General features: G+C 40.7%; 1 protein-coding gene across 9 annotated transcripts in view; it reads right to left on the bottom strand.

Moving 5' to 3' along the window:
* tbrg1 (transforming growth factor beta regulator 1) overlaps positions 1 to 20,698 on the bottom strand; it is a 30,057-nt gene extending 9,359 nt beyond the window's left edge. For 2 of the 9 annotated variants that reach the window (XM_060924075.1, XM_060924076.1), the window contains exons 1-14: positions 20,548 to 20,698; positions 13,757 to 14,676; positions 13,576 to 13,633; positions 13,309 to 13,467; positions 11,394 to 11,451; positions 11,177 to 11,259; positions 10,084 to 10,120; positions 7,930 to 7,992; positions 7,390 to 7,593; positions 4,751 to 4,821; positions 4,021 to 4,253; positions 3,657 to 3,796; positions 602 to 748; positions 287 to 384 (exon numbers count right to left, since the gene is read on the bottom strand). In XM_060924075.1, coding sequence (XP_060780058.1) covers positions 287 to 384; positions 602 to 748; positions 3,657 to 3,796; positions 4,021 to 4,253; positions 4,751 to 4,821; positions 7,390 to 7,593; positions 7,930 to 7,992; positions 10,084 to 10,120; positions 11,177 to 11,259; positions 11,394 to 11,451; positions 13,309 to 13,467; positions 13,576 to 13,633; positions 13,757 to 13,847 — 1,442 coding nt within the window. In that variant the 5' untranslated portion in view covers positions 13,848 to 14,676; positions 20,548 to 20,698. Of the gene's footprint in view, positions 1 to 286; positions 385 to 601; positions 749 to 3,656; positions 3,797 to 4,020; positions 4,254 to 4,750; positions 4,822 to 7,389; positions 7,594 to 7,929; positions 7,993 to 10,083; positions 10,121 to 11,176; positions 11,260 to 11,393; positions 11,452 to 13,308; positions 13,468 to 13,575; positions 13,634 to 13,756; positions 14,677 to 20,547 lie in introns of those variants that run through there. The other 7 variants (XM_060924078.1, XM_060924077.1, XM_060924079.1 and 4 more) reach the window with 7 other exon arrangements.
* Positions 20,699 to 20,916: the final 218 nt, after the last annotated feature.

The following is a 20,916-nucleotide window of genomic DNA, read 5'->3' as shown; positions in this document are numbered from 1 at the left end:
CACACACTCTCCTAGTTAAGATGCTCTTAGCATTAAGAGGCTTTTGGGAAACCCACCCCCAGGTCTGTACTTAAAGAAATCTGTTTAGTACCATGACTGGACATCGTCCACCATTAGCTCAGTAACTGCTCTACTCTCTTCAGCATACACACACCCTTAACCTTTTCATGAACAAATGCAACTACAGTCCAAAAACACACAAATCAGAGCTGGTGACCTATAATTACAAAAGTGTAAGAAATAAATCAGATTCTGTGTGTGGTGTGAACAGAGTGTAAACGGGTACATCTTAGCAGCGATGGCTTTCAGCAGATCTGTATGGCAGCTCAGAGCGGACAAGCCCACGATGGCGTTCTGTGGGTCATCTTCCGGGACGATCTCAAACTGCAACCACAACACCACATTTTTTTTTTTTTTAATTTGCATACAGTACACAAACAAAATTCATTCTGAAGCTACTCAAGCACTGACAGACACAAATTGTTTACATTTAAAAAATTAATAATTTATTTAAATTTCAACGATAACGCCTTTAACAAGTCATCTAGCATGGATGTATATGTAGATTATGGCTTTTACAGGTGTGTATGCGCATATCTACCTGTGGTCCCTGGTTGCTATCTTTAATCTGACAGGTATAGAGACACTGCTGCTCCGGGTTCTTCATACTGGCAAACACTCGCGTGCTGCAGAAGCCGACGGGGTAAATGGCACTTTCATCATGGAAATGAGCTCTATCTGTAATGATCTAACAACACGCACCAACACAGCTGCTGTTCAATACAAGGTTTAGACACAACAATGATTCATCAGGGTCTGAACTACGCACACAGGACCAGTCAAAAGTGTGGACCCGCCTTCAAATTCAATACTTTATTTTTATGAATTAAAAAAAAAAAAAGTCACTTCATGCCCTAAAGTAATGATGGATGTCGTTTCTCTTTACTTAGTTGAGCGGTTCTTGACGTAATATGGATTACTACAGTTGTGGACGGAATAGGGCCATTTTATCATTTGTATTATTATTACAACCCCGATTCCAAAAAAGTTGGGACAAAGTACAAATTGTAAATAAAAACGGAATGCAATGATGTGGAAGTTTCAAAATTCCATATTTTATTCAGAATAGAACATAGATGACATATCAAATGTTTAAACTGAGAAAATGTATCATTTAAAGAGAAAAATTAGGTGATTTTAAATTTCATGACAACACCACATCTCAAAAAAGTTGGGACAAGGCCATGTTTACCACTGTGAGACATCCCCTTTTCTCTTTACAACAGTCTGTAAACGTCTGGGGACTGAGGAGACAAGTTGCTCAAGTTTAGGGATAGGAATGTTAACCCATTCTTGTCTAATGTAGGATTCTAGTTGCTCAGCTGTATTAGGTCTTTTTTGTCGTATCTTCCGTTTTATGATGCGCCAAATGTTTTCTATGGGTGAAAGATCTGGACTGCAGGCTGGCCAGTTCAGTACCCGGACCCTTCTTCTACGCAGCCATGATGCTGTAATTGATGCAGTATGTGGTTTGGCATTGTCATGTTGGAAAATGCAAGGTCTTCCCTGAAAGAGACGTCGTCTGGATGGGAGCATATGTTGCTCTAGAACCTGGATATACCTTTCAGCATTGATGGTGTCTTTCCAGATGTGTAAGCTGCCCATGCCACACGCACTAATGCAACCCCATACCATCAGAGATGCAGGCTTCTGAACTGAGCGCTGATAACTTGGGTCGTCCTTCTCCTCTCTAGTCCGAATGACACGGCGTCCCTGATTTCCATAAAGAACTTCAAATTTTGATTCGTCTGACCACAGAACAGTTTTCCACTTTGCCACAGTCCATTTTAAATGAGCCTTGGCCCAGAGAAGACGTCTGCGCTTCTGGATCATGTTTAGATACGGCTTCTTCTTTGAACTATAGAGTTTTAGCTGGCAACGGCGGATGGCACGGTGAATTGTGTTCACAGATAATGTTCTCGGGAAATATTCCTGAGCCCATTTTGTGATTTCCAATACAGAAGCGTGCCTGTATGTGTTGCTGTCATGAAATTTCAAATGAGCCAATATTTGGCATGAAATTTCAAAATGTCTCACTTTTGACATTTGATATGTTGTCCATGTTCTATTGTGAATACAATATCTGTTTTTGAGATTTGCAAATTATCGCATTCCGTTTTTATTTACAATTTGTACTTTGTCCCAACTTTTTTGGAATCGGGGTTGTATTATTATTATTATTATTATTATTATTATTATTAACCATTTGATCTCAAACGCATTAACAAGGCAGGAAATTACACTAACTTTTGACGAGGCACCTGTTAACTGAAAATCATTCCAGGTGACGACCTCATGAAGCTGGTTACGATAACGCCAATACTGTGTAAATAGTCATCAAGGTAAATGGGGCTACTTTGAAGAATCTAAAATATGAAACATGTTTTGTTTAACTTTTTTTTGGTTGGTTTACCACACAATATTGTTCCATGTGTTATTTCATACATTTTTTATATATATATATATATATATATATATATATATATATATATATATATATATATATATATAAATAAAAAAAATATGCCACTCGTATTTTTCCATACGAACTACATCCGGGACACTGAGTAACATATTTTACAATATCTTCACTCGTGAGGAAATCGATGAATTGTTTTGATAAATTTGGGGACTTTTTGTTTGTGAATGTGTCTATATAATAAAAAGAAAAGAAAAATCACACATTGGCTTGAAGACATGAAGTTTATCTTCTCGAGTTGAAAAACTTGTATTTTTCATCCGAAGTACACTGCGGATCTGAGCAACATTTAAATAATATTGGCTGGCTTTTTTTCATGGTACATCAGATAGAGTCCATTCAGCTAGCATGACGGTGAACGAGTCGAAGAAGAGTAGCTGAATGGAATATATCTGATATACCACGAAAAAAAACCCCAGCCAATATTAATTATAATTCATACACATTCCTTTCGGGTGTTCGATGCGTCTTTGTCTTTCAAAATTCTCTCAAAATCTTCTGTATTGAACGAAGCAAACCTGGCGACCAGGTTTGTTTACAAATTGTCCCAGTCGCTCGCTAGCGCGCAAGTTTTACGTCTCTGACGGATAAGCGATATGCTAACAACATTACATGCTATCAAAGCAAATGAATGAAATCTGCTAGAAGGGAATAGAACACGTTTTTATCCCATGGAAAAAGTGTCCTGGATGTATAATAATTCCTGATATTTCACTCCGATGATGTCACTCCCAGTGTTTTCCTGCTGACTAGATGCGTGTTGTCAAAATGGCAAACTGGTTCAAAATTAAAATTCTTCTGAGTCACTTACGTTTTTTTTTTGGTGGATGTGTCCATATAATATAAAGAACATTACATGGTCGTGCAAAGATATTAAGTTTTTCTTCTCACTGAAAAATGTATCATCACTTGTTCACTTTGCTCACTTGTGATGTATACATTCACCAGGCGAAGATAAACTTCATATCGTCCCTCCTCACTATATAGTGAAATATGGATAATATCTTGCGCACTCTTTCACTGCCACAACGTACCACGCTGGGTAATGTACAGTGTACCCTGTCAGCCCTTAACTAAACCCCATTCATGCAGAAATGATGGAAAGGTGATGACGGACCTCGCCCAGGCTGTAGACAGTGAGCCCTCCCAATACGATGGGAAAGACAGGCCTGCCAGAGGAGTCCAGTGGAATGGGCTGGACCAGTTTACGCGCTCCACCCTCGGCCACTTTCCTCTTCTTCGACATCTTTTTGGTCACTGAGAGCAGTAGCACAAATAAAAAAAATTCTGAAAAGAAATTTCTGAATATCTTACGATTGAGTTCTGATTTCAGATGAACAAAGTGAAGAAAAAGCCATTCTTCATGTCCAGCACAAGCCATTTGTGGACTGGACTCAGACACTTACGGCTGCGAATCAAACCCAGGTTTCAGTAGTAACCGACTGTGAGAACTAAGCTGTGGCTGCGAAAACCAGTCTCACCTTCTTCTCGTCCATTCTCCTTCCCTCGTTCCTTTCGTTCTTTCTTGGGTTTCTTCAGAAAGCCATCATCAGGCCCTGAAAGTCCAGAACCCTGGCTCTGGCCTGTGGGTACAACAGCGCCCCCTGCTGCACTGGAGCTGAAGGTGGTAGGAGTGTGAGCACTGCTCACGGGGGTCGAGAGCAGCTCACCTTCTGCCAACGACTGGTACTGCAACAGCGTCTTCAGCAAGAACCTGCAGGAACACAGATGAATATATTCCAACCATCATTTTCCCCTTTTCTTACATGGATCTTGGCAAAACCTCCAAGTCCTCTTAGCAGAAAGAAAGAGAGAACCTTTTAGCGTTTACGGTATGTCATTTAAACCTTACGCTCAGACACTCCCAAATATAGAAAGTGTTTTAACTACTGTATTTTCCATAAATCAATAGTTCAGTGTGTTTATAAGGATCCTTAAGTTAATGTAATCCTTTTTGAGACGTTTGCCATTTCAAATGTAATTCCGGTCCGTTCTGTAACCGTAGTACAACAATGGAAATAAAGAAAAACAACATACACATCGAAAAACGTCTCGTAAATACAGAACTACAAAAATTGTCCGACAGCCTGCATCAAAATGAATAAAATTAATCGCAAAAGTATGAGCTTTTTATCAAACACGTTTGCTTGGATTACTAACGTCCCACGCTAACACCTCTCTTTGTATGAGGATATTCTTTAAAACCATCACCTCCTCTCTTCTTTTGCCCGAACGAACTTCTCTTCCAAGCGTGCAACCTCATCACCTAGTGCCGCGTTCTCCTGTGAACCAAAAACACCCCACAGTGCTTAAAACAGAAATCATAACGTTCTCTCTTCATACATAATTATTCTGTGAAATCGAGTCGTACATGAGCCGACAGCCGATGAGGCGTGTAGCGCCGAGATTGAATAGAATAACTGTTTTATTCCATCCACATTCACTGGGTTTTGAGAAACAGAGCATTTTTATTTTTTTGCAAATTCGATAAATAAAACCAGATCAACTGTGAGCTCACTTACGTATCCCCCTCCGCTTTCGCTTCGAAGAATAGGACACTTATTAAGAATGCTGACTTCAACAAATATTTAACCCTGAAACAAATAAGTAAAGCGCAGTGTCTCTCCGCAGGGATTTCAAATAGCATCCTGGGAAACTGTCATTTTGAAATAGCATTTTGCTTCTTGAAATAGCGTCAAAATCCACGCTGTGCTTCGTAAATACAGTGGGGCAAAAAAGTATTTAGTCAGTCACCAATTGTGCAAGTTCTCCCACTTAAAAAGATGAGAGAGGCCTGTAATTTTCATCATAGGTACACTTCAGCTATGAGAGACACAATGAGAAAAAAAAAATCCAGAAAATCACATTGTCTGATTTTTAAAGAATTTATTTGCAAATTATGGTGGAAAATAAGTATTTGGTCAATAACAAAAGTTCATCTCAATACTTTGTTATATACCCTTTGCTGGCAATGACAGAGGTCAAACGTTTTCTGTAAGTCTTCACAAGGTTTTCACACACTGTTGCTGGTATTTTGGCCCATTCCTCCATGCAGAGCTCCTCTAGAGCAGTGATGTTTTGGGGCTGTCGCTGGGCAACACGGACTTTCAACTCCCTCCAAAAATTTTCTATGGGGTTGAGATCTGGAGACTGGCTAGGCCACTCCAGGACCTTGAAATGCTTCTTACGAAGCCACTCCTTCGTTGCCCGGGCGGTGTGTTTGGGATCATTGTCATGCTGAAAGACCCAGCCACATTTCATCTTCAATGCCCTTGCTGATGGAAGGAGGTTTTCACTCAAAATCTCACGATACATGGCCCCATTCATTCTTTCCTTTACACGGATCAGTCGTCCTGGTCCCTTTAGAGAAAAACAGCCCCAAAGCATGATGTTTCCACCCCCATGCTTCACAGTAGGTATGGTGTTCTTTGGATGCAACTCAGCATTCTTTCTCCTCCAAACACAACAAGTTGAGTTTTTACCAAAAAGTTCTATTTTGGTTTCATCTGACCATCTGACATTCTCCCAATCCTCTTCTGGATCATCCAAATGCTCTCTAGCAAACTTCAGACGGGCCTGGACATGTACTGGCTTAAGCAGGGGGACACGTCTGGCACTGCGGGATTTGAGTCCCTGGCGGCGTAGTGTGTTACTGATGGTAGCCTTCGTTACTTTGGTCCCAGCTCTCTGCAGGTCATTCACTAGCTCCCTCCGTGTGGTTCTGGGATTTTTGCTCACCGTTCTTGTGATCATTTTGACCCCACGGGGTGAGATCTTGCGTGGAGCCCCAGATCGAGGGAGATTATCAGTGGTCTTGTATGTCTTCCATTTTCTAATAATTGCTCCCACAGTTGATTTCTTCACACCAAGCTGCTTACCTATTGCAGAGTCAGTCTTCCCAGCCTGGTGCAGGTCTACAGTTTTGTTCCTGGTGTCCTTTGACAGCTCTTTGGTCTTGGCCATAGTGGAGTTTGGAGTGTGACTGAGGTTGTGGACAGGTGTCTTTTATACTGATAACGAGTTCAAACAGGTGCCATTAATACAGGTAACGAGTGGAGGACAGAGGAGCCCCTTAAAGAAGAAGTTACAGGTCTGTGAGAGCCAGAAATCTTGCTTGTTTGTAGGTGACCAAATACTTATTTTACCGAGGAATTTACCAATTAATTCATTAAAAATCCTACAATGTGATTTCCTGGATTCTTTCCCCCCATCCTGTCTCTCATAGCTGAAGTGTACCTATGATGAAAATTACAGGCCTCATCTTTTTAAGTGGGAGAACTTGCACAATTGGTGGCTGACTAAATACTTTTTTGCCCCACTGTACATTCAGTCGGTAAACAGGAAGTCGATGTACGACAGACTTGAAAACGGTATAGAACCCTAAGCTGAAGTTTGGTACCAAGTAGCAAGTGGCTATGATTTGTGGTTGTTGAGAAAAAGGGTGTTTTGGACAGACAGAGATATGGATGGATGGACGGACAGAGGTAAACCAGTATAACCCGGCAAAACGACAGTAGCAATTTGTGAAAAATGTGATAATTCTTGGGGAAAAAAAAAGAAATACGTTCTTACTATCAAATACTTTTAATTCATATTTTGTTGCCTTTTTTTGGGGGGGTTTCGAGTAGAGTTTTTATTTCGTCCTCGGTTGGTTCAGCAACAAACGCGTCGCCATTTTTGTTTTTCTTTACTCACGGTATAGGAGCTGATATCCCAGTAGTAGATTAGCCAATCAGAACACACGATTCCTCATATCCAGTGAATGTGGATAGAATAAAAATCGCATACACCCTTTCTGATACTTTTTTTTTCCTTTTAAAATATTCAGCCTATCAGAGAAGTCTACTCACAAAGATCATGGCACGAGCAGCCTTACGGAGACGGAGGTACTTAAGCCTGTACTTCTCGTTCTGGCTCTTGCGGAGAGCCTTTCTGACTTTTGGCCTGTGCTCCGAGTGGCCGTGAGGGGACCCAGATGGCAGAGAGGGACCTGAGCTCGAGAAGGCTGATTGAGCAGAAAAGGCCTGCAGAGCCTGCTGTCTCTCTTCATCAGTCTGAGTGCACGGTACAGGAAAGTGGAACACAAAGTGAAAACACTGCAGTGCCCCAAAGATACTATAAAAGCACTGAACATTAATATGGACTTTGGGTGATGAGATTAATGAGATCTAATAGTGATTACAAATCAAAATGGGATGGACATAAAAAGTGACTGGACAAATTAAAACACAAGCTTTAAAAAAAAAAAAAAACACCACTGGAGGATGGTTGTTTTCCTCCATTGGTTTCACTAGATTTAGACTAAAAAAAAGACGTGTCTTTGGCATTTTTATCCCTTTTCATTCCGATCAGAAGCGAAGTTGCGATGCACTCTGCACAAACTTACTTACCAAAAGAGCAAAGACTCCATTTCTGTTCTCAATCCTCTTGAAGCGCCTGCTCCCTTTCTGTGTCTGAAATACAGCGTGAAACTGAAGCCAATGCTACGTGCTGCAGCTCAACTTTAAAGACAGGACACCACTGTGTAAAGCTCTCTCTTCCTGTGCTGGACGCTGACTGATAAACCCCCCGACACAAATCACATTTACACAAGTGCACTCTGCTCACAGCTACACTCGTCAATGGAACATTTAAAAAAAAAAGAAAAAGGCAAATCAAAACATACACTACCGTTCAAAAGTTTGGGGTCACCCAGATAATTTTGTGCTTTCCATGAAAAGTCACACTTTTATTTACCACCATAAGTTGTAAAATGAATAGAAAATATAGTCAAGACATTTTTTTCTGGCCATTTTGAGCATTTAATCGACCCCGCAAATGTGATGCTCCAGAAACTCAGGCCCTGTCCACACGGCAACGGATTCAGGTGACTCCGATACAATTGCTTATCGTTTAAGCCTGGCGTCCACACGGCACCGGCGTTTTGGGTGCCCAAAACGCAATCTTTTTGAGAACGGGTTCCAGAGTGGAAAGATCTGGCAACATTGCCGTTGTGAAGTCGTCTGGACGAGTAGAACGGATTTGTTTACGATGACATCACAACCACATGACTGTGAGTGCTTCACGCCGGGTAGAAGTGTAACGAACTCGATGCAAGTTGTCAACAAATCCTATAACTTGGTTCATGAAACGCGCTTACAAAATATTTTCACTGTGAATATTTATTGTGTAATGGTGCAAAATGAGAGCGAGAGAGAGACTCTGCCCTTAGGGCAGAGTCAATCCCGCCAGCAAAAATAGGGGAAAAAAAAGGAGCGATCTCACCTCTTCAGATGTGGGTTTAAGTCCTACAATACATTCCTCAAAAAGGGCGTAGAAGAAATTAATCCATCAACGTGTAGCATTCAATTTATTCCGGACCATTAAAGACGCCGCCTTCCGCGTAGAATCATACGTCATCCTCGCCGCCATATTGGAGAGGTCAAAGCGGAGAATAAAGATTCATGTGCTGCGTTTAACTGTACCAACAGGTTTACCGTCCAAACGAGATCACATGGGATTACCTTTCACAGGTGAGAAACAACAAATTAATCCATCAACGTGTAGCATTCAATTTATTCCGGACCATTAAAGACGCCGCCTTCCGCATAGAATCATGTCATCCTCGCCGCCATTTTGGAGAGGTCAAAGCGGAGAATAAAGATTAGCTGCGTTTAACTGTACCAACAGGTTTGCCGTCCAAACGAGATCACATGGGATTACCTTTCACAGGTGAGACTGGAAAAATACTTTACATTGTATTTGGTCATTATAATGTAATTTTACGAACAGATTTTTCTGACTTTGTGGCTAATATGAAGTCTCGCGCATAATAGTTTATGCGCATGCGTCCTTACTTCTTCTATTGTTCTGGTGTCTCCGAAGGGACCGTCTTACAGCGCCCCTAGAGGTGTGGTATGTGTATTGCATCGTTTTCAGCAAGCGTTGCGTTGCCATATGGACCTGATATTTTACTGATCGTTGCCCATTTGGACGCGATATATTTTTAAATAACATCTCGTTGCCGTTGTCGTGTGGATGTAGCCTCAATCTGCTCAAAGGAAGGTCAGTTTTATAGCTTCTCTAAAGAGCTAAACTGTTTTCAGCTGTGCTAACATGATTGTACAAGGGTTTTCTAATCATCCATTAGCCTTCTGAGGCAATGAGCAAACACATTGTACCATTAGAACACTGGAGTGAGAGTTGCTGGAAATGGGCCTCTATACACCTATGGAGATATTGCACCAAAAACCAGACATTTGCAGCTAGAATAGTCATTTACCACATTAGCAATGTATAGAGTGGATTTCTGATTAGTTTAAAGTCATCTTCATTGAAAAGAACAGTGCTTTTCTTTCAAAAATAAGGACATTTCAAAGTGACCCCAAACTTTTGAACGGTAGTGTATGCAAATTAACAATCTAGACATAATAAAAGAAACAAAATGCATGTCAATGAGATGTAATAAAGCTGATGATCATGGATACCTGATGGAGTGCTTTCACACTGAGGGGGAATGAGAGACAGAGAGAGAGAGAGAGAGACAGAGAGAGAGAGTTTCTTACCTCACGGTACATCACAGCCTCAAGGCTTGACTTTGCACTGGAAAAGGAAAATTTTTTAAATGAATGTTTAAATGAATAAAAAAAAAAACGCAAAAGAGAATAAATAGATGTTACAGGTCAGGTGGAACTTTTCAACCTAGGTTAGAATTTTTTAACCCAGTTCCTAATTATTAGGCCAGGCCGGATCAGCTCATGCGATCACGAGTCGTCATTGTCCGTCCACAATTTACAAAAATCGCTACTCCTCCTGCAGGATTGATTGGATTTCCATCAAACGGATTTCCATACGATGTTCCCCAGGTGGGTGTGCATAAAAGTTGTCAAGACGGTGGCGCCACCTGTCACGTTTACAATTTTATGGGCGTCTGAAATTTTTTGGGTGACTCGTCACATTAAACTCTACTCTTCGTAACCTGCTCTAACGTTTTCACTGAAACTCATCCAGAAGACTCAAAAGCCATATTTCAACAAGAGTTGTTCACCAGGTGGCGCCACCTACCATGGATGAGGCAACAGAGTCGTCGTATGCAATTTCACAAAAATCGCTACTCTTCCTACTGATCAGATTTCAAACTCACACCCAACAGCAGTGGCCGGTATGAGCTCCAGCCTCATTGAGGCTATTTTTTGAGACTTGTATTAGGGAGACTTACTATATCTAGGGTAAGGATTTGGGAAGAATTTGCATTTTAAACTACTTGATAACATAAAACTAGACTCCTTAATTAATTCTTAATATATAATCACTGGTCTAGTGGTTAAGGTGTTGGTTTAAGAATCAGAAGATTCCAAGTTTGAATCCTGGATAAGTATGAAAAAAGATACGTTAAAAAAAAATGCTAATTAGGTAGATTGGAATAGGTCGGCAGACAAGAGGATACACACCAGGTAGGTGCAGACAGAGAGGAAGTGGATAGAAGAAAGAGAGACAAAAGAAATGATGGAAAATCCCTTTTAAGAACCTTAGGTAATCTAAAATTTTACCTAGGTTGGAAATTGTGAACTTGGTTAAAATTTAACCCAGGTCAAAAAACAAAACAAAAAAACAAAACCCAGGTTGAAATTTTTTGACCTGTAACATAGCCTTGCATACTTGGACTGCACCAATCCCCGATCGATGATCCTCTGCTTGATCTCCTTGATGTGCATCGGACGTCCCGCCTCTTCCAGAACAATCTGTTTAAAAAAAAAAAAAAAAAAGAGGGGGAGATTTTTAATTCACCAAGGAAATCACTCACTAGAATACACAACAAAGTCAAGATATCACTAATATCAAGTGATATTTGGTTAAATCAATCAATCAATCTGACCTGGGCAGCATCAAGCCATGTGAGGTTGGGTTTGTCGACGACTTCTCCTGATGGTTCACTTAAAAGAGAAAAAGAAAACGCAAGTCACAAACTGGACAAATAGTTGAGGTAGTACCTCAAACCAAACATATATTCTCTAAAGACATTAGCTGAATCTCAAACGGCTGGATAGAATATAAAATTCATTATTCAGGATTGCTTGCATCGTCAAGATCAAAGAAACAATGAAAGCAAAATAAGGAGCAGATTTATAAGAAAATGGCAAATTGCTTTCAATTTTGGACAAATTCCTTTCACTTAATCAGAATTTACATTATATTAATTACATTACATTACAGGCATCGAGCAGATGCTTTTATCCAGAGCGACATACAACATACCCAGAGCAGCCTGGAGAGCAGTTGGTGCCTTTCTCAAGGGCACTTCAGCCATTCGTGCTGGTCTAGGGATTCGAACCGGCAACCTTTTGGTCCTGAAGCTGCTTCTTTACTTTCTACTATACACTACAGTTCAAAAGTTTGGCGTCACTTTGAAATGTCCTTATTTTTGAAAGAAAAGCACTGTTCTTTTCAATGAAGATCACTTTAAACTCATCAGAAATCCACTCTATACATTGCTAATGTGGTAAATGACTATTCTAGCTGCAAATGTCTGGTTTTTGGTGCAATATCTCCATAGGTGTATAGAGGCCCATTTCCAGCAACTCTCACTCCAGTGTTCTAATGGTACAATGTGTTTGCTCATTGCCTCAGAAGGCTAATGGAGGATTAGAAAACCCTTGTGCAATCATGTTAGCACAGCTGAAAACAGTTGAGCTCTTTAGAGAAGGGCAATTCCATGTAAATGTCAACCTCACCATGCAAAAATAAAGCAACATGTAATACATCAAAACCACTCCCAGAGATATCACCTAGGCCTGTATTTTACAGATGTGAATAAGTTGAACCAATTTGTAACCAACCTAATATGTCACTGTCAGTCTTTCTTTCTTATAATGTAAAACCCAAGCTAAAATCAACTTTGATCATGTACAATTCTATATTATTGCCACAAGCCACAGAAATGTATGCTAAAATCCACAAAACAGCAAAACAATAGCCATCCTAAATATTATTTAAGAACTTTGATAGTTTTAGCTGATCTTTAGAGAGTTTTTCAAAGGGTTATGGTGGTTAAATTGCTGATTTTCTAAACATATGCCATGTCTATTTCAGACGCGTCACATCCATAACGAAATTTCGTCACATCCATAACGCTGACTTTTCCTTCCGAAACTCTGCATGAAATACAAAATATTTTAAACAAAGATTTTTTAATATTCACCTTGGACCCCTCTATCAAACGGATATCTCCATTTCGACATTAGGTTTACAATTTCACAGAGTTTGATAAAAATGTACAGTCACCCAAGAAAAGTGATACTTTTTCTGTCACATCCATAACGCATCTTTTATTGGCATTTTCTGGCATGCCCTAGATGTACTATGGGAATTGTCCTTGTTCTATCACTTCTCCAGTATGGTACAGCCTTAAAATATGCAACACCTGTTTAAATACTGGGAGACAATAAAACATGCACTGGGTCATTTGTTGCCATTTTGAGTTCAAGTGTCACGTCCATAACGCTGGAATTGCTCAGAAGCTATAAAACTGACCTTCCTTTGAGCAGATTGAGTTTCTGGAGCATCACATTTGTGGGGTCGATTAAATGCTCAAAATGGCCAGAAAAATGTCTTGACTATATTTTCTATTCATTTTACAACTTATGGTGGTAAATAAAAGTGTGACTTTTCATGGAAAACACAAAATTGTCTGGGTGACCCCAAACTTTTGAACGGTCGTGTATGTACTGGACAGTATAGAATGAAATTCACTGGGTTCTGAGAGAATATCTCAGGGTGTAACCCACACTCACGTTTCCAGAGACTCAGGTGCTCCTGCCAAACTTGAGATATTGTCCAAAGCTGGAAAGAGGGAATAAGAGCCCTGTCCATCAGACTCCATCTCTGCCTCGAAGTTGGAGAGACTGTTCAAGGGATCCATCACTGGCAGAGAGACTGGAGGAGATAAAACACTAAAACAAGTACAGTAGATCTCCTTAGCAGGTTCAATGTCATCTATCTATCTATATGGGAAAATAAGCATTTGATACACTGCTGATTTTGCAAGTTTTCCCACTTACAAAGAATGGAGAGGTCTGGAATTTTTATCGTAGGTCCACTTCAACTGTGAGACAGAATCTAAAAAAAAAAAATCCAGAAAATCACATTGTATGATTTTTTAAATAATTAATTTGCATTTTATTGCATGAAATAAGTATTTGATACAATAGAAAAACAGAACTTAATATTTGGTACAGAAACCTTTCTTTACAATTACAGAGATCAGACGTTTCCTGTAGTTCTTGACCAGGATTGCGCACACTGCAGCAGGGATTTTGGCCCACTCCTCCATACAGATCTTCTGCAGATCTTTCAGGTTTCAGGGCTGTCGCTGGGCAACACGGAGTTTCAGCTCCCTCCAAAGATTTTCTCTTGGGTTCAGGTCTGGAGACTGGCTAAGCCACTCCAGGACCTTGAAATGCTTCTTACGGAGCCACTCCTTAGTTGCCCTGGCTGTGTGTTTCGGGTCATTGTCATGCTGGAAGACCCAGCCACGACCCATGTTCAATGCTCTAACTGAGGGAAGAAGGTTGCTGCCCAAAATCTCATGATACATAGCCCCATCCATCCTCCCCTCAATACGGTGCAGTCGTCCTGTCCCCTTTGCAGAAAAGCTCCCCCAAAGTATGATGTTTCCAACCCCATGCTTCACAGTTGGGATGGTGTTCTTGGAGTTGTACTCATCCTTCTTCCTCCTCCAAACACGGCAAGTGGAGTTTATACCAAAAAGCTCTATTTTGGTCTCATCCGACCACATGACCTTCTCCCATGCCTCCTCTGGATCATCCAGGTGGTCATTGACAAACTTCAGACGGGCCTGGACGTGTGCTGGCTTGAGCAGGGGGACCTTGCACACACGCTGCAGGACTTTAATCCATGACGGCGTAGTGTGTTACTAATGGTAATCTTTGAGACTGTGGTCCCAGCTCTCTTCAGGTCATTGACCAGGTCCTCCCGTGTAGTTCTGGGCTGATCCCTCACCTTTCTCATGATCATTGATACCCCACGAGGCGAGATCTTGCATGGAGCCCCAGACCGAGGGAGACTGACAGTCATCTTGAGTTTCTTCCATTTTCTAATAATTGCACCAACAGTTGTTGCCTTCTCACCAAGCTGCTTGCCTATTGTAAGCAAAATTAGCTGTCATAGTTAGTTGCCAGAGTCCCTGCTTCTACTCAGTGCAATATGTATACTGTTCCTACTTATTCAGGTGACATTGGGCATTAGGGTATTAGGCAGAAAAAGAAATTTACCAGTCAAAAATAATATTTTATATAATCCTGATAAGCGCCACAGGTGCGAAGACGAGCGCCGCAGGCGCGAAGTCCCTCTAGGGGGGTCTGGGGGCATGCCCCCCCAGAAAATTTTTGAAATTTAGACTTCATTTCCTGCATTCTAGGACATTTTCAGGGTGAAATGGCGTGTAATTTTTGATCAGAAATATTGCATATTTTTACTTTGTATTTTTTTCAGTTTCACTCCTGAATGTATCAGATGTATGTATGGTGTTTGATTTGGTAACAAAAGTGAAAAGAAAATAAACAACAATGAATTGTATATAATCTTTTGATCTAGTTACAGTATTTAATAAAAAAAAAAACCAACAGTATTCTATTTTACCATACCCCAATGAACCCCCCTTGTTAATCAATGTATCACACATACCTTTTCTGTCTTTTTGTGGAAAAACGAATCAGTTTTTGTCACATTCAATTTGGGGCGTTTGTTGGGATTCATCTTGATCCAGAAGAGTGAGTCAGCAAAAAAAAATGCGGTTCTCCCGCCAAGAAAGAGGAAACTACAACGCAGGGTGTTTGGCAATTTTCGACCAATCAGAATTCGCGATTTATTCAGTCCGCATGTTACAAGATTCAGTGCGGGCCAAAATGGCGGAAACGATGAAATATTCTGATTTTTCATTTCAAGTTTTCAGTATTTTTCGTATTAAACTGTGTTTCTTACGATTTGTAAATGATGGCGGAACCACACACGGACTGGCCATCGGGAGTAGCGGGAGTTTTCCCAGTGGGCCGGTGGTTCAGTGTGGGCCAGCGGAGAAAAAAAAAAAAAAAAAAAGTTGCGCGCTGGCCTTTAATATGATAAGCAATGTTAACAGTTTCTTTAACAAACTGTTAACATTGCTTATCATATTAAAGGCCAGCGCGCAACTGTAATAAGCAATGTTAACAGTTTGTTAAAGAAACTGTTAACATTGCTTATCATATTAAAGGCCAGCGCGCAACTGTTTTTTTGTTTTTTTCTCCGCTGGCCCACACTGAACCACCAGCCCACCGGGAAAACTCCCGCTACTCCCGATGGCCAGTCCGTGTGTGGGCGGAACATAACTGGATTTATCGGACGACATGTGGGAGTATTCATGTGCGAAAATTTTCGGCATTATCGTCCGTTTCAGTATCCGTCTGTGTGTATACTTGCCCGTTGAAATCGGCAATTGCCCGTCAAATTTACGGGTGGACGGGTCTCTGCCTAATACCTTATTGGGCATACCTAACAACCTGTTTTTTCTCACTCTTCTCCCCCCCCAAATCTGTCCCTCTGAGTTACATGTCAGTCCTGGGATGGAGATGCTGACCTCTTCTGCTCCTCAGACCTGCCTGATCCATCCTAGTGCTCTGTGTCTGGTTGGAGTCTCATCGCATCACTCCCGTGGAGGACGGCCCCATGAGGACAGTTGGGGGTCGCGCCTGGAGGACGCTCTGGACTCTTACAGTGGTGCTTTTGTGGCTGGGGACTGCAGTTGACTTGCTAACTTTGGGACTGTGGTTGTCGTGAACGGTTTTGCGCTCGGGTTTCCGTCAGTGGGGAGTTTATAGCATCAACGAAGCTGACTTTATGTTAGGACTGTTAATGTTATAGTCATGTTGTCTGCTGTTGCCCAGATAGGGATGGGTTCCCTTTTGAGTCTGGTTCCTCTCGAGGTTTCTTCCTCATGTCGTCTGAGGGAGTTTTTCCTTGCCACCGTCGGCACAGGCTTGCTCATTGGGGATAGATTAGGGATAAAATTAGCTCATGTTTTAAGTCGTTCAAACTCTGTAAAGCTGCTTTGCGACAATGTTTATTGTTTAAAGCGCTATACAAATAAACTTGACTTGACTATTGTCCTGTAGCCCATCCCAGCCTTATGCAGGTCTACAATTTTGTCCCTGGTGTCCTTAGACAACTCTCTGGTCTTACCCATGGTGGAGAAGTTGGAGTCTGACTGATTGGGTGTGTGGACAAGTGTCTTTTATACAGGTAACGAGTTCAAACAGGTGCAATTAATAGAGGTAATGAGGGGAGAATAGGAGGGCTTCTTAAAGAAAAACTAACAGGTCTGTGAGAGCCAGAATTCTTGCTGGTTGGTAGGTGATCAAATACTTACAGTGGAGGAAATAATTATTTGATCCCTTGCTGATTTTGTAAGTTTGCCTGCTGGCAAAGATATGAACAGTCTATAATTTTAAGGGTAGGTTTATTTTAACAGCGAGATAGAATATCAAAAAGAAAATCCAGAAAATCACATTTTATAAAATATATAAATTGATTTGCATTTCATTGAGTGAAAAGTATTTGATCCCCTACCAACCATTAAGAGTTCTGGCTCCCACAGACCAGTTAGACACTCCTAATCAACTCGTTACCTGCATTAAAGACAGCTGTCTTAAATTGACACCTGTATAAAAGACACCTGTCCACAGAATCAATCAGACTCCAACATGGGCAAGACCAAAGAGCTGTCTAAGGATGTCAGGGACAAGATTGTAGAGCTGCACAAGGCTGGACTGGGCTACAAAACCACAAGCAAGAAGCTGGGTGAGGAGGAGACAACTGTTGGTGCAATAGTTCAAAAATGGAAGAAATACAAAATGACCATCAATCGACCCCGGTCTGGGGCCCCACGCAAGATCTCACCTCGTGGGGTATCAATGATCACGAGAAAGGTGAGAGCTCAGCCTAGAACTACACGGGAGGAGCTTGTTAATGATCTTAAGGCAGCTGGGACCATAGTCACCAAGAAAACCATTGGTAACACATTATGCCGTAATGGATTAAAATCCTGCAGTGCCCGCAAGGTCCCCCTGGTCAAGAAGGCACATGTGCAGGCCCGTCTGAAGTTTGCCAATGAACACCTGAATGATTCTGAGTGACTGGGAAAAGGTGCGGTGGTCAGATGAGACCAAAATCAAGCTCTTTGGCATTAACTCAACTCGCCATTTTTGGAGGAAGAAAAATGCTGACTATGACCCAAAGAACACCATCCCCACTGTCAAGCATGGAGATGGAAACATTATGCTTTGGGAGTGTTTCTCTGCTAAGGGCACAGGACTACTTCACCGCATCAACAGAAGAATGGACGCGGCCATGTACCGTAAAATCCTGAGTGACAACCTCCTTCCCTCTGCCAGGACACTGAAAATGGGTCGTGGATGGGTCTTCCAACATGACAATGACCCAAAACATACAGCCAAGGCAACAAAGGAGTGGCTCGAGAAGAAGCACATTAAGGTCATGGAGTGGCCTAGCCTAGCCTGGGCCCGCCCATCCTAAGCGTGACACAACACGAGGGCCTGTTGCGAGCGTAGTCTGGCCAGGCAAGCTATCTACAGCTCTTCCAAGCTCCCGAAAAATCGGGAGCCAATCAACTTTGAGCATCTCCAACGGCCCTGGGTAGAGGCGTGTTCAAGGCACTGACGTAGTAGAACTGCGACCGGAAGCCATAGATTGTTTACAGAATCTATGCCGGAAGTGCTTCATTCACTAGAAACATTACGAACATGGAGCAAGTTCTCATTGAAAATGGAGCAAAGAGCAGCCCTGGAGGTATTTATTGAAAGGAAGGACGTTTTCGCCTTGCTCCCGACTGGCTTCGGTAAGAGTTTCATCTACCAGTTAGCCCCGTCGCGTCACATACGTCAGAGGAAAGAGTGATGTGATTGGTTTAAGCTTCGTCACAGCCTTTTCTGGCTTCGACCAGTAGCAAACTGAGGCATTTCAGGGAGGCGGGTCAACCACGCACTTTGGGAAACGGTTGGGCTTAATATCTTTGCCAGACCAAATGCTCGCAGAGCTTTGAAGTCGCGTTAGCCAGACTAGGCCTAGCCAGTCTCCGGACCTTAATCCCATAGAAAACCTATGGAGGGAGCTAAAGCTCCGAGTTGCGAAGCGACAGAATCAAAACCTTAAAATGATCTAGAGATGATCTGCAAAGAGGAGTGGACCAAAATTCCTCCTGACGTGCACAAACCTGGTCATCAACTACAAGAAACGTCTGACCGCTGTGCTTGCCAACAAGGGTTTTGCCACCAAATACTTATTTCCCTCAAAGAAATGCAAATCATCTTTTATATGAAGTTATTTTCTGGATTTTCTTTTTGATGTTTTGTCTCTCACAGTTAAAATAAACCTACCATTAAAATTATAGACTGTTCATTTCTTTGTCAGTGGACAAACTTACAAAATCAGCAAGGGATCAAATAATTATTTCCTCCACATGCAATAAAATGCAAATTAATTATTTAAAAATCATACATACAATGTGGGGCGGCACAGTGGTGTAGTGGTTAGCGCTGTCGCCTCACAGCAAGAAGGTCCGGGTTCGAGCCCCGTGGCCGGCGAGGGCCTTTCTGTGTGGAGTTTGCATGTTCTCCCCGTGTCCGCGTGGGTTTCCTCCGGGTGCTCCGGTTTCCCCCACAGTCCAAAGACATGCAGGTTAGGTTAACTGGTGACTCTAAATTGACCGTAGGTGTGAATGTGAGTGTGAATGGTTGTCTGTGTCTATGTGTCAGCCCTGTGATGACCTGGCGACTTGTCCAGGGTGTACCCCGCCTTTCGCCCGTAGTCAGCTGGGATAGGCTCCAGCTTGCCTGCGACCCTGTAGAACAGGATAAAGCGGCTAGAGATAATGAGATGAGATATTATTACAATATCATCTTGTCACATGCCACTCTAATCATTTTGTCATTTAAATTTTATCCACGCGTCATTTTATTTATTTGTCATTTTATCTGCTGCCTTTTTTTTTTTTAAAGTAATTTATTTATTTTTTCTTTTACTTTGTTACTGGCAACAGGCCTGCCATTGTCTATTGTACATAATACGCTTTTTTCCCCCACCCATTTTTGTGATTTTATATTTTCTTGCTCTTTTAAATGTACCGCTCTTCGCCCTTCCAGTTGCCCTTCGGGGATAAATAAAGTTTTGTCTAAGTCTAAGAGACATACAATGTGCTTTTCTGGATATATTTTTTTTTAGATTCTGTCTCTCACAGCTGAATTGTATCTAGGATAAAAATGACAGATCTCTCCATTCTATGCAAGTAGGAAAACTTGCAAAATCAGCAGTGTATCAAATACTTATTTTCCTCACTGTATATATAATAATAATAATAACCTTTTTTAAATTGGCAGGCACATAGATGATACACAAACATAAGAATTTAATGTTAATATGATTTAAAAGGGGAAATATAATCTCCATAAGAATAATTTCTTTAGACTTAAATAATATAATATACATACATATACACACTATTTATTTATATATATATATATATATATATATATATATATATATATATATATACACATACATACACACACATACACACATTATATATACACACACACACTATATATATATATATATATATATATATATATAAAATATATATATATATATATATATATATATATAAAATATATATATATAAATATATATATATATATATATATATATATATAATATATATATATATATATATATATATATATAATATATATAATATATATATATATATATATAAATAAAATAGCAGCTAGATACCCAGCAAGCAAGTCAAAGACAACCCCAGTTATTTTGGAAAATAGAAAATACATAGTTAAAGACCCAAAGGGTAAAATTCGGATTTAGAGAAAAGATCAAGCTAATTAAGAAGCTGCCTCATTCCGGATTTAACTAAAGCTAGTTTTATTAAAAAAAGTGTTTGTTTTTACCTGTATTCCTGTGTCGGGATTAAAAAAAAAAAGTTATAAACATTCACACTACAGTTAAACTACAAGTGAGTTGTGTACTCACTAGTCATGTTTATGTATTAACAACAAGCGGAACATGAACGACAATATTTTCTTTAGGTTTCCCGGGGAAGGATTTTTCTGTAACACCAGCTTCTTTCTTCTTCGCTTGGTATTGAACTAGAATCAGCGCTGTTCTGGCGCCATCTAGTGGAAATGTGGTGAAACGCACTTCACGGCTCTTTTTTTCAAAGACTAAACGTAATTTTGTTCAAAATATTGTTTGTATTGACACGGCTGAAAAATATGAAAGTTAAGACTATTGAAAAAAAGGTCCTTCATCAGTTGTAC

This window comes from Neoarius graeffei, chromosome 6 (genome assembly GCF_027579695.1).
Source record: "Neoarius graeffei isolate fNeoGra1 chromosome 6, fNeoGra1.pri, whole genome shotgun sequence".
Classification (NCBI taxonomy): Eukaryota; Metazoa; Chordata; class Actinopteri; order Siluriformes; family Ariidae; genus Neoarius; species Neoarius graeffei.
Note: the sequence above shows the minus strand (reverse complement) of the source record. Positions and strands in the feature narration are given on the sequence as shown.